The sequence below is a fragment of the Electrophorus electricus genome, chromosome 5, assembly GCF_013358815.1.
Source record: "Electrophorus electricus isolate fEleEle1 chromosome 5, fEleEle1.pri, whole genome shotgun sequence".
Classification (NCBI taxonomy): domain Eukaryota; kingdom Metazoa; phylum Chordata; class Actinopteri; order Gymnotiformes; family Gymnotidae; genus Electrophorus; species Electrophorus electricus.
Window position 1 is genome coordinate 6,224,520 of NC_049539.1, and position 17,074 is coordinate 6,241,593.

Below are 17,074 nucleotides of genomic sequence, written 5' to 3' on the forward strand. Positions count from 1 at the left end.
AGTTTTCATTAAAAATACATTTCAGAAACTGTATTCCAAACGTGCCCTAGCAATTAAATAATGAAACCAACGTGTTCCTTATTATGGACCCAATTAATATAGGAGAAAGAGAGGCACAGTTTTAATAACAAGGGGCCATGAGGGGAAGGAGAGAGTGAACCAAACAGCTTCCTCCCAGGTACTTCAAAAAGTCCACTGGACTGCAAAGTGAATAAAGTTCTCATGGGATTCTGCAGGATTTAACATTGTCTGCACCTTTGCAATGTCTAAGCAACTTAGCTGTAGTTATGGTGACTGACTGGATTTTATTTTTTTTAAGATGAGGCTCTGAATGAACTTTTAGCCTGGTAAAGGTGACCGTATGTTAAAAAAGCTTAGACTCAGAGCTGCTTGCCTTTACCCAAACAGTAAAATGAATTCGTACCCTTGCACTTCTTTGAGAAACTCACGAACGATGTTGTGAAAGCTAAGTGTTACGGAAGCAGCTGCTTATCGGGACACCATTATTCTTTGTGTCGGTCATCAGCACTTCTAACCAACGTTCACTTCAGAAACATTTAACATTGTGATGATTAACAAGATTAGCCTGTACAACTGACTAAACCATTTACCGAAAAGAGCATTTCAGGAAGTGCTTCATGTTTTTAACACGGGCCGAGTAAAGGTTGTGAATGAATTCAAACTGGCTTACAAAGACATAAGTGCAGATCTTTCTTATTGATCCTAATAACACATGAATCCAGCTTACTGGAGGTGAAAGAATGCCCACTATGGAGAGAGGAGACTGGCCCTGTGAACCTCTAGAACAGGAGTTTGACACCCTGTTAAACCAAAGGGTTTCTGCTCCACTCTGGAGGAGACGTGAGCTAATTAGCAAGCATTTAAAGACATGAACCATATGTGCCGCAACCAACCTTTAAGATGTCCATGTTAGTATAAATGAAGCCACTATACTATAGTGTACTAGAATTTTTAAAAATATAGATAATGACTCACAAATAAATACAGAAAGAAATATGCATTACATAGCTGGAAAAATTAATCTTAAAGAAATAAAACAATAAATAAAAGTGTTTCCTGTTAGGCAAAAATATTATATACTGTATAAAAATTATTAATAGTATATGTATTAACACTATAGGGCTTTAAATTCAGACAGGCCTGAGGATGGCCTACAACAGATGCTCACCATTACAGGCGAAATATATTTAACCTTAACTGACTGACTGTGTTAAATTCTGTAGAGGATAATGCTCTAATCCCTATATTTAACTGCACTACTATGTTTCCATGAATTATTTATACATCACTTTTCCAGTTGTGGTATCAAAAACGTTTCAGTTATTTATATATAGAAACGGAAAACCTCACATACTAGACTTTATTACAAAACCACAAAGAAAACCCCAAAACATTATTTCACTTATGTTTGAGTGGATTTTAATAAAAATACTGTGTAATACATAAATATTACTACAACAATGAGAACCACTTATCCCAGGATGCTCTTATCCGTTTATGATTAAACAGAGAAATGAAGATTAAAAGTCCCTTTTCACTTGACGTGACCCTCTTTAATCACCTGGCATCTTTCACTACAGCTTTATTTGAGCACTTAAAGTGTACCGATTAATGCAGAAGAAGTAAATACGTAACAGTAGTAAAGTGTTAATGTTAGATGTTTCCCTCAAGCATTAAAACAATAAAATAATAATAATAAAAAAAGATCCACATTCAATAACATCCGCAAATAGCTTGCCGTTATTATCGTCAAACTTGTAATTTTCACTGAGCGATTATAAAACCTAATCTGATTTTTTTACTCTTTAATTACCTTTGTAATATGGCTCAGATTCTTTCAGGCCATGCGATCAACATTATTGTTTCTACTTTAAGATATTGCACTGAGCTATTAGCATCTGACTGCTGAGTAAGTCCACACACAAAACGCACTAATGTCAGCAATAAAAAAAACATCTTTGGTATTTAAATGAAACAAAACTACATTCTCCATTGTCTATCTGCATTGTTTTTTTTTTTGAAAAATGTTTTTACATTTGTCTTACACATTATAAATTGAGTCACTGTCCTGCATGAAGAAACTGCGAGAGCGCTTTCAGTGTCGGACGCGCCGCGCCTGTGTGATGAAGGCGAGATTCACGTCCTTATTTTCCTCTGCTGCTACTCTGTTGTAAGCATCAGTATGGCGCTGTTGATCAGTGACAGGTGTGATGAAGAGGAAGGGAAAGAGGGAGAGGGAGAGAAAAAGAAAGAAGGAGCAGGGCCTAAAATCATAGCATGTGTGTAATGAGGGCATTAATTATGTATAGGCGTTGGTGCAGATGGACCTCATTAATTGTCTCCCGTCACCTTCTTGATTACTGTACCTGGGAGGGAGGCAGTAATGCCTGCCGCGCGCGAGCAGGTAACGCAAACTGTTTTGTCACCGCCCGGCTGACAGTGACGGAGCAGGCCGCGTGGCGTAACTCTAATCTGTGCCGTAATTCACCAGAAACTTCGCGGTGACATTGATTGTGCTAATGGCCGCTGATAGCCCCCGAGATGTTTTCGCAAGCGAAATCGCATCAAGATTTGTGCACAGCCGTGCCGTTTGTCTCCGCGCCTCTCCTTAATGTGTTTCCACGGGCGGAATTTCGGGAACACCCAAGGTGCTCTGCAAAACAACGGATTGGAGCGACGGGGTGGGGGTGGGCGAGGCTGTCGCGGAAGGCAGACTGCAGATTGGAGAGCTAATGACGAGCAGACTGCTCTGGTTTTTCTTCATCTCGCTCTCTCTCTCTCTCTCTCTCTCTCTCTCTCTCTCTCTCTCTCTCCCCCCTGCTCTTATAAATTATTAAGAGAGTGATAGGTGAGCCCTTTCTTGTGATCTGTGGCCTCAGTCTAGCACTTTCTGCATGGCTCACAACATCATAAGCCTCCATTTACAACTTGTTGTGTTGTGCTGCAGTGTAGTAGCCTACAGACACTGTTATGAAATTACGAGAACCTGAGCGATGTGAACATCGTGTACGTCAACGAAACGCTCCATCACACCTGTTATTTTACTCCCTCGTGCCGCAGACTTTAGCAGCACATACAGTAAGATGAGGAGGCCGGCCAGGCCACCGAGCCCATTAGCTCCATGGGCTCCTCTAAATCTCCCGCTGACTGGCAGCCCGTGACCGGCGGCTCCGGCTCCGGAGCCAACAATGCATGCAAGGCTCCCTGAAAGCCAACCCAAAACAGGAACACAAACACAGTCAGGGGTGGGGCGGGAGGGGCTGCCCTGGTGTGGACGAGTTCATCGGGAGGCACCTGCACAGCCCCCCACGCAAACACCCCCCACCCATCACTTCTATTTCCAAAGCAGTTTGCTTGCTTTGGGCCTGAGAGTTGCAGCTTCAATTACAGGAAACTATTACTAGAATGCTGAGGCCTAGAAAGCCCGGGTCTGTCGTGAGGCCTGCCAGGCCTGGGTCAGTAGCGGCCATGGCCACACTGCAGAGCCTCTGCATATAGCTCAATAGGAGACACGAGTGTGGAATGACCAGGCCTTGCCGTGAGGAAAAGGTCAGTGACCTCTGCTGGGCAGCAGTGTGCGAAAGCACGGCAGCGGAACAGCAGTTAACGGGGTGGGTGGGAGGAGACATGTCAGGAGAGGGAGAGACCGACTGGCTGAAGGAGGGAAGGAGACAGGAAGAGAAGGGAGAGAGAGGCTGAGGAATCCCCCTAAACCAATGCTGTGTCCCTGCCTGATTGTGCTAGCGCTCCGGAGGTCATTGTGCAGTCACGGTGTGACTTACTTCCTGGTCTGGAGAATCCGAACCTTTTTGTTTCTTTACTTTCTACTATGCTGTCTTTTTATCTAGAATAGGACTTTCTAGATAAAAAAAAAAAACAAAAAAAAAAAACGATGTCCGTGAACAAAAGAATGAAAATATTACAGTGGATTTTTCATCTTAACAAATCTCAGCAAAGAATCTCAGTGATGATGCTATTAGCCTACTAGACGACTAGTCTTGGCTGTTCTGGGGAACAGGAGACATGTCGCTGAATAATTCTTTTTAGCTTATTGAGAACTGTAACATTTTGTGGTAGAATAATGTTGGCAGTGAGAAAGGCACGCCTTTGATGTCCGCCACATAGCTGCTCTCCAGCTCTTTCACAGATTCACTTTTCTTTTAATTTTATCCTAATATGTTGCTGGTCGAGTCAGCTGTCAAAACAGTTGCAGCTGGAAGCTGCAAAATTGAGTCCACATGTTCAGACCCTTATAGATCCCTAACCCCCTCCCCCTGTTCTTTCCTAATGTGGAACAGAGGAGACAAATTGGGCTGAGGAGAGAGCGTTCTTTCCACCCGCTGCGTGAATGGGAATATCTGTCGTTGTCTTTCCTCTCTCTCATTCAGCACTGCGGATCAGATTTGCCAGAAACCACGAACGGTGCTCAGACTAACACAGTTCAGATGATGTTCGACATGATAGCAAGCTGCAGATAATCGCTCTGATTCTTCCTTTACACCCGTGGGTCAGTCTGGATTTAACACTCTTCTAAATAACAGTAATTATTAAGGGATAGAATTAAGGGACCAGGGGCTTTGGCAAAAACTAACCAAAAAAACCCCAAACAAACAAAACAAAACAAACAATATAAAGTTAGAGCACCATCCTGATAAACCCATCCTGTGTTTGTACTAGATTGATACAAAACTTGTGGTATGTTTTTTTCTTTTATCTTTTTGGGTTTTCCCCCTCAGACACTTTGACCTTGGCTCACTGCGACTGCCCAGAGGGACAGAGCGCCAGTGATTACGTCCAGTGTACTGTGAGGAGCAGAGCCCACCCCCCCCGCTTTAGATGAGCCTCTATCTCTGATCAGTCCCATGACCTTACAGATAGCAGACAGGAGAGAGTGAGCCAGCCAGCCCTGGGAGCCCCATGCTGACGCTTCCACCTGCCTGACTGCATACTTACTCTCCCAGCTCCAGGTCCCTCTCAGCCTCAGCAGGGATATTGTGCTTCCTTTATTACCTCAAATGAGGCAATTAGTTTGAAGTGCCAAGCATTCTGAAACAGACACAGGAACAATACCTATAACCCCATGAATTAGAATAAAATACAAAATGTACTTTCTATATGAACTCTATATGAAGTTCTATATGAACTTAAAGATAGCTCATAAGCGGTTCATATATCTGTATAGCAGATATAAGTGACTTCTTGCATACTGTATTTAGTTGATTTCATAGTGATTGGTTTGTGTTTTCTTAATTAGATGACATCAAATCTATAGGTTGATTTACATATTCATATAGGCAGACATAATTAAAATCAGCAACAAAAATAATAACTTCAGCTATGCCATTATTACTGTTAGGCAAACGCAGAACAGAAGATCTGCTGTGCTGCAGTACTTGCATCTGAGGAATTATTTGGTATAAGAGTTTGGCTTCTCTGTGTGCATCCATGTGCCTTGTGTCCAAACTGAGTGGAGTGAATCAGCCACATTAGCAGACAAGTGTGCGCAAAGCCCTTCAGTAAATAACCTTCATTTCAAAGCATTTCGCCGTCAGCCTCTGCAAACAAGCAAACCTTCGAGAAAGGATCTCTCCCAGGCCTGCGCAGTCTAGGCTGCTGAGTGGAGGATCGCTTCACAGACATGTTTATGGATTCAACTGGCTTTTTAAAACAGTTATAAAAGAAGATTAGTAACAGGGAATTATGCAGATGTCTTGGTGAGATAATCCTTAGCTGACATGCTATCTCTCTGCCAACCCCCTCCCAATCCAATCTATCTTCTCTCCCAGTCTGAAGTGAGACCTTTTATTTTTTAGGATTTATTTTTTTAGAATATCCTCACCCATTCTTGGGCTATATCGCTCCTCTCTTCTTGCTTAGAGTGCTGTCTAAAAGCATGCGCATGAATTTCTGTGACCCGTAGACAGAGCTGAGGCAGATGGCCTCTCCATACTGCCACGCCGCGGTTCCTCCAAACCGCCAGCGCTCACCCGAACAGGCCCACAGCTGCCCCTGAGCCCAGTGGAACAGCTACAGGGCCCTGTTGTATCGCCCAGCCTAATTGCGTTGACGGCCTTCTCCTTCCTCTGCCAGTCTAGAATAAAAGCCTGTCGTTTTCACTGGTTTTCTATAATAAAAGTCTGCCATTTTCTGTTTTTTTTTTTTTTTTTTTTTTTTTTCCATGCAGAGGGCCAGGTCCTGGTTTGGGAGGAATTCAACCTTCTGCATTATATAATAGTTAATAATATAGACAGAAGTCAGTTAGTGTGTGTGTGTGTGTGTGTGTGTGTGTGTGTGGGAAGGGGGGAGGGGGTTGATGTGTGGATGTACTCATGCTTCCTGTCTTGTGTGTATGAATAAAGAAATTAAATTCAGTTATTTGAGAGAAAATGATAAAGTGTACATTACATTAGTAATTAGTAGAAGTATGTGTGTGTGTGTGTGTGTGTGTGTGTGTGTGTGTGTGTGTGTGTGAGTGTGTGTGGGTGTGTGTTTGTGGGTGTTTTTAGATGCCTGCACTTTTGTGATTGTATGTTGGGGTCTTGGTGCAAGTTCTCATGTTTGTGTGTCTATGCTTTCTAGGAGGGCCTCTTTCTATCTCCATTAATCTGTGTGTGCATTGTTGGCATTTCTGTTGCCATCTTCCATCTCCTGGCCCCTTCTGACCTTACAGGCCCCTGTGACCCCTGTGTCCACTGCTGGCCCATGCTGGCGCTGGTTGGCCCTCCATCAGCTGGCTTAAATCGAACAAATTTGCCTTGCTGCACCATGCTGCACCATTTCAAACTGTACCAGACCTGCCATGTGCCAGTACCAAATAAATAACCCAGCCTGTCCACCACACACACACACACACACACACACACACACACACACACAGGCGCGTGCTCACACACACGCGCGCATACACACACAGAGACTCATTCAAATGCACCTGTCAGTGTGATGAAGCACTCGCCCGCAGGGAAGCATTGTTTACATTTTCACTCCACTCTTCGCAAAAGTGAGATTCTAATTATTTTCCCCCACTGTAAATTAAAGCCAAGCGGGACAGAACCAGGAGCCCAGAGGATCCAACTACTGTGCTGCTCTCTCTCTGTCTCCAGTCTAAAGTGTGTACAGCTACTGGTCGGTGGGCGGTTCTGAGCTCAGAGGTCAGCAGCTTCTTCTCCTCATGAGAGTGGATGGGGGAAAAAAAAGCCCAGTGAGTGAGAGGGAGAGAAAAGCCTGGTGAGGAACTGGGTTCACACACACACACACACACACACACGCGCACACACACACACACACACGCGCACACACACGCGCGCTTGCACACACATTCGACTTTGCTGTTGTGCTCATTACACGCAAGTCTAGAGATATTCAGCCGAGTGGAATACATTATTCCTCACATTTCATACATAATAATGTGGCAAAATTGCATCGCGTTATTTGTCATCCCGAAGACTAGAGAGGGAGAAGGGAAGAGAGGGAGAAGGGAAAGATTTAATTAGCCCAAAGAGCAAGCAGACGGGAGGTAAAATTAGGCTAATAGCGAGAGCTGCAGATGAGTGGCTCCTGTAATGATGCCGCTCTCTTACTTGGAGTGCTCAGAGTAGGATGATGGGAAGTTGGGCTTAGGCCCACGAGCCTCCATCTCTCTGAAGGATGGCCAGGGGCACTTGCTCTCACACTCTCACTCTATCTTTCCCTCTCTCTCTCTCTCTCTCTCCTTCTCCTACTCACTTGGTTTATGGCATCGATAGGAAAGGTCAGGGTTTTCACTATTTTCAGATACTTGACATTATTAAAAAGTGAATTCAGAAGATTACAAACCAGTTTCCTGTAGGTGAACACTGGTCATAAACAGAGGTTGTGTGTGTGTGTGTGTGTGTGTGTGTGTGTGTGTGTGTGTGTGTGGTTTGTGAGCAGCATTGACAAAGGCTGCCACACTGTGATGGGTGGCAGTTCCTTTCTCCTCCTTTCATTACTGTCTGTGTTTTTTGTTGCTGGTTCTGCCCTTCTAGCTTTAACATCATGTTTCTGTAGCACACCGTCCCTGCTATCTGGCCCACTGCCATCTGCTTCTCCCTGCTGCACTAACAGCATATTTTATGAACCACGCCAGTCTCGTATGGTCCTCTGCCGCCACAATTATGACTCCATTACCAAGTGGCTCCTCTGTGTGCTGCCGTCTTTGAGCGCACGCACCACGGATGAATGGAACACAGGACACACTCGCACTCCAGTGCAACACTTATCGAATTTCGGATATCCATTTTTGCAAATCTGGAGTCGGGTAATCTCATTTGACCCGGCCCAGGCCCACTTCAGCAAGACCGGAGCGCCATGCCCTGCTTTTATTTCCACTTCCTGGATGCGCGTCCCGTATGTCGCATTTGCCGTAACGCCCGTGAAATGCGGGATTTATGCCGGGGCCAGGACTCATGGCCTGATGTTTATAGGCCTCAAAGAAGTGGTGGCTGCCCTCCTGATGCAAATAAAGAGACTGATACAGGCTCTATCAGATCCCCGTGTACAGACGTCCACAATAAATCGAGGCTAGATTGGTTGGAATTAGGTTAGCTCACTTGAATGCTATCTGCTTAACCCACAGATGGGGTCTCTGAGAACACCCAGGCATCAGGTCTAAATCAGTCACTTAGCGCCAGTGTGACTGGAACAACAGCAGAGAAAACACTCGGCCTCACACACGTGCACGCACGCGCTCACTCACCCCCCACACACGTATGCATGCATGCACAAACCAAGCCAGGCTAACACCCAGTGATACTCACTACATTTTTATAAACGAATCAATAAATTAATCAATCTACAAAGCACCATATGAAACCACACAGAGCGTCTGAACCGTACTCTGCTCTAGGTTATCTCGTCAATAGAAAAATTATCCAGGAAGATTAGCATTGATCCAAACCCAACAGAGAGGAGCAAGGAGAGGCTAGCATGAGACAGCAGCAGCTAGCAGCGTTCCCCCGCAGCGCCACAGAGTTGAGCAGCTATTGCATAACGAGCGACCCAGCCTTGGGAGCCAACCACGTACGGCGCAGTACCAGATCTGATTGGGTGCGAGTGTGTGCGTGCGGAGACCACACAGGGTTCTGATGTGGAGAAGGCAGCACAGACTGTTTTGAGACCAGCTTAGCCAGCACACGCTAAACGACGGGGAAAGGGGAGTGTTTCCAATTTACGTGGTAATTTCTTTCTGATGGCTTTAGAAGTCTCCTCTGATGGTGCACAATGAGAGTGTTCTCTCCGGGCTGTCTGTACTTAAGAGGTGTCTAATTACGCAGGGTAATGACTCTCGTGCTCCGGGCCACGGTGGGCAGTGTTTAGGCAACACGCTTAAGTAGCTGGAGAGGCTGCGGTGGTGGTGCATGGTGAAATTAAGGATATGTTCCGGCCTGACCCCGCCTGCCCCCACTCTCCTTTCGCTGGGTTGTTTTCCTTTTTTTTCCCAGAGAACTCATAATTACCTAGCCAATTAAAGGGTCACCTTGAGTTTATAAAAAGTCCAAAAAAGTTCCCGGTGTGTTTCAGCCGGGCTGAAGTGTTTGTAGGCCTGACGGACGAGGGGTAAGAGTGAGAGAAGGTTGATTGGTTCAGAAAGCACGCAGAGCGAGGGAGAGGGAGGCATGAGAGAGAAGACAAAAGCGTGAGCAAGAGACCGGGCACGGAGCGGAGATACAGCGAGAGAGTGACTAATGCAGATGATGAGTCTCTGCCCTTTGCTAAGCTGAAGTCAGGCCTGCCCCGGCCTGCTGGCATCCTCTGCTGTCTCTGACACAGGCCCTTTCGACCCCAGCCTGGATCAGCAGGACGCGCGACCTTGCTCCTGCAGCCTGACAGCAGAGACCCGTCGCTGGGCTGGACAGTCTCTCTCTGGCTAAACAACGCTCCACTGCACTGACACTACATGTACAAAAGAAAATAAGGGCTCATCCACTCATATTTTATGCATTACCGGCTGAGAATATTGTTTTTATGTAAATGTATGTGTGTGTGTGTGTGCATTTGTTTATATGCATTCCCAGCATATGAACTTGACTTTAGCACGTGTATATATGATGGAGCCAGCCCTGGGTTGTGTGTAAGCTAGCTTGCCTGGGTAAGAGGCGCCGTGATCTTCACACTCCAATGCCTCGGAGTTCCATGACCTATATAACACGTTATACGCTCGGCTTCATCCCTGCGGTCTCCTGTTAGAGCGGGGAGGCGCGCTACAGGTCCAGCCCCTGCTGTGTAGCACACGTAAGCACCAGCACAGCTGCTCGACCCGACACGTGCTCGGGCGGCAACCTTAAAGGGATAGTTCAGCCAAAGCTGGATATTCGCAGGGCATAAAAGTCACGAGGTAGCGTGACCACATTGAGAGCTTGGTATTGTGTCCTGCTAGTTTTCATTCAGCATTAGCATCTCTGGATTAACTATCCCTTTAATTTACCTCACCAAACCTGATATGGTGAGATTCTGTAACTTTCAGATTTTCTTTTCTTTTTATTTAAAGGTGGGGGGTCTAGGTATTCCTGTGTGCTCAGGTGACGTCCAGGGTCTGAGATCAGTATTAATAAGAGGCTAGGGGGGTGATATCATTTATTTATTTCTTTGCTCTTTTAAAGCCTGGATTTAAAGGCCTTTTCTCCGAGACTGTGCTCTTTGTGCCAGGCCAGGGTTGGGACTGGGTGAGTAATCTGGCAACCCGATCCCCCCATCCCTGCATTCCTGCCTCAGCGCGCTGGGGCTCATCAGAAGGGCTGAAGAACAGTGGTAAATTACAGGGGATTACTGTCAACTGGCTCGGGATCTGATTCATCTCCAAATGCACTGAACTGTGGTGGCCAGGTAATTGCGTCAAAGCGAGCATTTGTGCAGGTATGCGGCGCTAAGTCCTTCCCTCCACCCTTTTGTTTTGGCTGCGCGGGTACCAACCGCCGCACACGGACCACAGACGGGGCAGCTGGCGCTCACTGTCCCGGCTCCGGTTCTCCCAGAGAGGAATGCAGGACACCCTCTCGGGCTGTCTCCTGCCGTTCGACCATCGGCATGGGTGGAGAGTGGATTCTAATGAGCGGTGGGGGTGGGGGGGGGACGTATCTCACTAGGTGGCAGTGCATGACTACATCTGGATGGAGGAGGAGTCGGGAGCATCCCAGTCCCCCGGGGGTGTGGCCACAACAGCGGGAGAGACCAGCACCCATGTGTCCATCTACACGCTGTACGTGAGCGGCCTGCGTCGGCGCCACAGACACTTCCTCAGACAGCCCAATGGAGCCATCATAGAGGTGGGCCTGCCCTCTCTCTCTGTCTCACTCACTCATCCGTGCACACACACTGCTTCCTCCTCACTCCTGCATTTACACACACACACACACACACACACACACACACACACACACACCTACTAATGTCCTGTGGGCTGCTGGCTCTGTTTTCCCCGCTCTAACGCACCTGATTCAAATAATCTGCTAATTATCAAGGCCTTCAGGAGGTGGATGAGGTGATGTCAGAGCAGGCCACGTGGTTGCCAGGTCTGGCACTAGTAAGCAGTGCACCACTTGCTTCCCACCAGCCCTGTCCACCTCTCCGCTGCTGCGGCGTGCTATAAAGTGTGCTACGTTCTCTGCGTGGGTCAAGAGAAGTGGGGCAGACACAGACAGCAGGACCGAGATAAGGAGCAGGCCACTAGAGAACGAGAGAAACGGCTGCAGCTTCCTTGGAACTGGCCACACCCTTCTAGCTCCCCTCCAGAGAGCTACTGAAGAAGCAAGGAAAATCCAACATTCGAAACGCACATGCGCGCACTCCCGTGCGCTGGCACCGTCTGGCCCGGGGCGGTGCCGTCACTCAGATCAAAGGGAGCTAAGCGAGGAGCTCGGCATCGGCGTGCTGCTTGCCCCCCGACCCAGTGCAGGAGCCCCACTCCCTGGCTTTTAGCTAAGAACTTCGAGCGGGGGCGTGTTCCCCCACACCCCGTGTCCTGCGTTCGCTTTCACGCGGAGCTGCACATTACTGCACCCAGTCGAGCAGTGCCGAGCAGACTGCTGGCCAGATTGCTGTCTAATTAAATGTACCACGGATTCCACGCGGTAACAACTGCAAGCATATGAATTAACTCTCATCCCCTCGAGAACAACCTGCATCAGCACAACAAAATTAATATTTTAAAACTTGCGTGTCAAAAGCGGCAGATTTATGCTGGTTGCGTGTCAACAGCTTGCTCGCAGGGATGACGCTCAGCTAACGGTGGATCCTGAGTCTTCTGAGTGATGATGGTGTCCCTGCCGCATGCCTTATCTATCAGAGTGGCGGACTCACCGCTGAGGCTCCGCAAACACGCCTGGAATACAGAGGCGCGCAGGGACCCCGAACCCAAACACAAATCACTTCTGGTGTGTAGAGGCTTCGAGTCTTGGGAATTTGTATTCCCTAATGTTATGGCCAGAGTAATAGCTTTAGAGTTTTATAGTACAGCTGTTCAAAGAGCTCCATGGATTTACACGTGCCTCATCATATCAAAGATGTGGTCGTTCTCCTCTGCTGCGGTGGAGTGGAACACCATCATATCACCATAACCACCTACAACAGACAGGCTGAACCAGTGCTTCCGACTCCCAGGCCCAAGGGACCCACCACCCTGCCCACTGTTTTTTTTTTCCTGCTCTTCCACACCCGACTCCACCTTGAAAGTGCATCTAATAAGCTGATGAGTTGAATCGGTTGCGTTGGACCAAGAGGGAACAGGACTCCTTGACCAGGCACTAGCGCCTCATGCCCTGGTCCTCCCTTGACCCCATCCCGCACACCTTCCTGCCCTAGTCGGTAGCCAGCCACGTCGCGTGTGAGAACCCCATCCCGTCATAGAGCACCAGGGGAGAGACGCCAATGGTGGCAGCACCCATCCAGCTGCTAGGAGCTCCAGGACCAGAGGCTGGCTACAGCACAGCCTTCACCTTCCCCTAAGCAACATACCGCCCCAAACAGTGAAAAGCCTCTTTTCATCTTGCAGCCCCAAAGAGAGAAAAGGCTCCTTGATATTCAGACACTTTTCTGAACGTATACAATACCGGCTTTATAAGCCAGCATGCATCTAGGAATAACCAAAGGGCTTCCCCAACTCTCTGAAGGACACTTGAGCTGATTTTGTGTTTGTGTGTGCGCGTGTGATGGTTTATGTTATTCTATTAGCAGTGCATCACTCCATGATGAGAGTTGTACAAACTGATTTAAGGTAATGGCCTCTCAGACAACTGCTGAGGCAGTCCTGCATTCAAGCCTTTCTCTCACATGCACATACAAAAAAACCAAAAAAACCCCACAGGAAATAGGAAGCACAAAAATTTCATTTTATATAGAAAAATGTGGACTATCCTTAACATAAAGATTAAAATATAACAGTATCGAACTAGACATTGTTCGATGGCTATATTTGTAATGGCCTTCTTTGGTTGGACACCTGTAGATATAAGTTATTCCAGTGGTTGAGAGACTCACTTCCTAACTACCCAGGGGCCTGAATCACTTTAAAAAGTTAAAGATTTTAAGGAAGAAAATAAGCAGTTGCTGCTATTAGGAAGTTTTTAGTGAAATGTCGGGGTAAACTCTCAACCACATACTGACTGTTGTTCCGGGACATCGGTGTTAAAGGCCGATAAAACTCAATCCGCTGCCGTAATGTGGCGAATGCTAGTTTTAAGCACACTGCAGTAGAAAAGACGCCTTCTCAGCACACTGACTGAACGTGTGCTGGATATAAGGGGCTGTTTAGTCATTCCAGCCTACCTTTATTGCGCCACAATAATGTTAAACCCAAAATTAGAAATTGCTTCTGAAACTAAGCCGTTATTTAAGCAGATGTTTACCACCTCACGAATGGCTCGGAACTTCATTTTATAACACCTCGAACTCGGACGCAACCGTAAGTACTTCGCTTCTGATTGGGCCCACTGCCGCTTCGTCTGTAGAAACAAGATGGCGATGGACGTAAACGCGCGTGGATTCATTAGGCTTCGCGTTAAAATAGCGGTGGCTTTATGTGTTGCTGTTCGCCTTTTCTCTCGGGCTACAGTTTAAGTGTCTGCGGCGTAAGAACGTCATTCTGGCCAACTGCGCCGCGGTGTCTCTCCTCCCCGTGTGCCGAACGGAGCATATGCGAAGCCTGGCGCCTCTTCTGTGAAACGCCCATTAAACATGCGCAACTAAAGCTCCAACAGCTTGAGTATTACCTTCACACAAATTATTTATGCTTTTCGGGGAAAAAAAGAAAGAAAACAAAACGACAACAAACAACCAGCGCGCGTTACCAACAGACAGTTTGTTCCTTGCTCTTTTGTCATTTTCCGGTTCAGATTTTAGATGTCGGGGAGATGTGTGGATGTTTTCCGGATGACCTCCGCCCCGTAGGTCAAAATGCAGGTTAACTGGATGTACAACACTGTCAGGTTTAAGGAATTAAAGGTCCAAATGGATGGAAGCTGTTTTTTAAAGCATGGAATTTGGGGAATTTCTGCATTAAGATTCTTCCTTGATGATCTGCCAAGCTAGTTCTAAGTGCCACAATGCTTGATACGACAGTGCTTTAGCTAAATTATCTTGAATCCTCAAATTAGGCGTGACTGTGTCATTGTACAAAGTCTGTCCCAAGGCTGTCTCTGTCTGGAGGTGAGTCGGGACAGACGAGCGAGGGCCCGTCCCGTTTAGCGTGTCTCCTTCGGTAGGGTAGTACTTACCAAATCTGCCATTAAGAGCGCAATCCCTTTACCTCGCATCGGTGAGTTACATCCCTCATGCATCTGCACGAACCTGCTCTTACACACGCTGATGTGGGCCGGCTTTTGGAACGTGAAAATGTAACCTTTAAGAAGGGACCTCGAAGCTATGTTAATTGACAAACGGCATCAATTCTCCCTCGGCCCTGACCTGCTATCATAATTACTCCTGCAAATGGTTGATTGCCGCTGTCAAGCCGCAGACTGGTTCATCTGCTATAGGGTCGGCGTGAAGCTTCAGAAACAAAGAGAGGATTTAGTCTGCAGACGCCTTTTGTTATCTTTCTGTGTGTGCTGGCGATGTATGTATACGTGTAGATGTGTGTGTGTCTGCCAGGAAAGGATGGCCTTGGCTGTGCGTGCACATGTGTGCTGCTCACTGGCTGCACAGGGAGAACATGGGCGAGGATCAAAAAGTGCTTTTCACCTTTTCAGAGCTCCCTCATCCGCACAGGGAATAAGCACAACCTCTCACATGTCCGAGTGTTGGCCAGCGCTGCGTCTTTTAGCGTTTCACTCGTGCTGCCTGTGAACGGATGAAAAACGGTGTAGGTTTGTTTGTTTTCTAAGAATGATGAAGTAACTCTCACAGCTTGCCTTGTGTGGTTGGGATCCTGTGCTCTTGCTTTCGCAGGTGATTGGGGACAGTGCAGAGGCTGGCCTGTTTGTTCAGGCTGAAAAGGTGGCGCGGGAGGAAGAGGAGCAGAGAAGGAAGAGCCCAAAACACGTCCTCCGAGACAGGAAGAGGCCTGTGTGGCGTGAGTGCTGCTTCCTGAAGCTTGAAGGGCACAGTCATTTACAGAGCTCTTACTCTCCAAAATTCCTGAAATGTGGGTGTCTGGATTTACCATGGGTTTCCGTGTGTGTGTGTGTGTGTGTGTGTGTGTGTGTGTGTTTTCAGGCTCTAACAGGGTGGGACCTGTCGGAGCAAGTGACTGAGACCCTGATATAGCACTGATATAGCACTGATACAGTCTGATACAGCCCCCCACCACCCATTGACACAGACACAAAGGAAGGTCTCATCACCACTGTGAGGTCACTTCCCCTACAGTGGTATGCAGGGCTGGGCATTCCTCAGTAATGTCCATCCTGAAGCCATGCATGTCCTCTCTTAATGTCAGAGTTTGCAGTGATACATTAAATTAGCAGTTTCAAACAAGGCAGGAGGCCCATTTTCCCCTGCAATATCTAATGCAAAAAAAAAAATCTTGCATATAAAACCTTCACTCCTTCATTTTCACAACCCTTTTAACATTTAGTCTCCATGTAACCAGCCCACAAATCCTATAAGCATAAATACTGAAGTGCGGAAACACCACCTGCCCCCCCCAGTACCATGCAGACGTTAGGCGAGGCATGCTGCACCGTGTGCCATGGTTACCCAATAAACAATGTAAAGTAATGTAAATGATTCCATCAGGAAATAAATGCTGGTCGTTACGTTCTCGCTGCTGCCTCCGCGCCGTGAGAAATGAGGATCCTAAAAGTCACTTATCAGCGGCCAGTGATAAAATATCAATATTGGGAGCCCATTAGGCAGGATAATATTCCTGCTGCCTTGATTTGTATTGAGTATGTGTCTGCTGGCTGGTGCTTTGATGAAATGAACTGGCCCACAAATCAGGCCTTAATGGGAACCTACTTATACATACGGCTTAATTAAAGGTTGTGGGCTTATTAACATGTGTCTGTAGCAGCGGCAGAGAGAGACGCGGACCAGCTCTCATGCTGGACCAGGTTGTAAAGGTTTTATAGATAACCTATCATTATTAAAGCCCATTGCTTAATATCGGATCTTAATAACCTGTCATTTTCATTGATGATGATTCTCTTTATGGGTGGCCATTATGGCTGAAAGTTGCTGCTGGATTACTGTGTGTGTGCGTGCGTGTGCGTCTGTGTGTGCGTGTGCGTGTGTGTGTGCGTGCGTGTGTGTGTGTGTCAGTTGGGGGTGGTCTGGGACCTCTGTCCCCTCTGCAGTCATTCAGCTTAGTATGGCCACTGAATCCTTTCCTTCCTGTGCTGCTGAGCAGAAGGGGTTTTAACTACTGGATCTCTCTCTCTCTCTCTCTCTCTCTCTCTCTCTCTCTCTCTCTCTCTCTCTCTCTCTCTCTCTCTCTCTCTCTCTCTCTCTCTCTCAAACCCTTTCTTTCATTCTTTTTTTTCTTTCTCTCTCACCCTTCCCTCCCTGAAGAATGGGATGTTAACAGTGCCTCACTTTTAGGGCCTTTCTCTTTCTCTGTTGCCCCCCTCCCTACTCACCCTCCCACTGGAAATACTCTTCA

At 47.1% G+C, this 17,074-nt stretch overlaps 1 protein-coding gene across 1 annotated transcript in view; it reads left to right on the forward strand.

The window, feature by feature from the left end:
- ofcc1 (orofacial cleft 1 candidate 1) overlaps positions 1-16,585 on the forward strand; it is a 64,885-nt gene extending 48,300 nt beyond the window's left edge. Inside the window, exons 20-22 of the mRNA XM_035526440.1 lie at positions 11,124-11,303; positions 15,421-15,544; positions 15,688-16,585. Of these exons, the coding sequence (XP_035382333.1) occupies positions 11,124-11,303; positions 15,421-15,544; positions 15,688-15,725 (342 nt within the window). The 3' untranslated portion in view covers positions 15,726-16,585. The remainder of the gene's footprint in view (positions 1-11,123; positions 11,304-15,420; positions 15,545-15,687) is intronic.
- Positions 16,586-17,074: the final 489 nt, after the last annotated feature.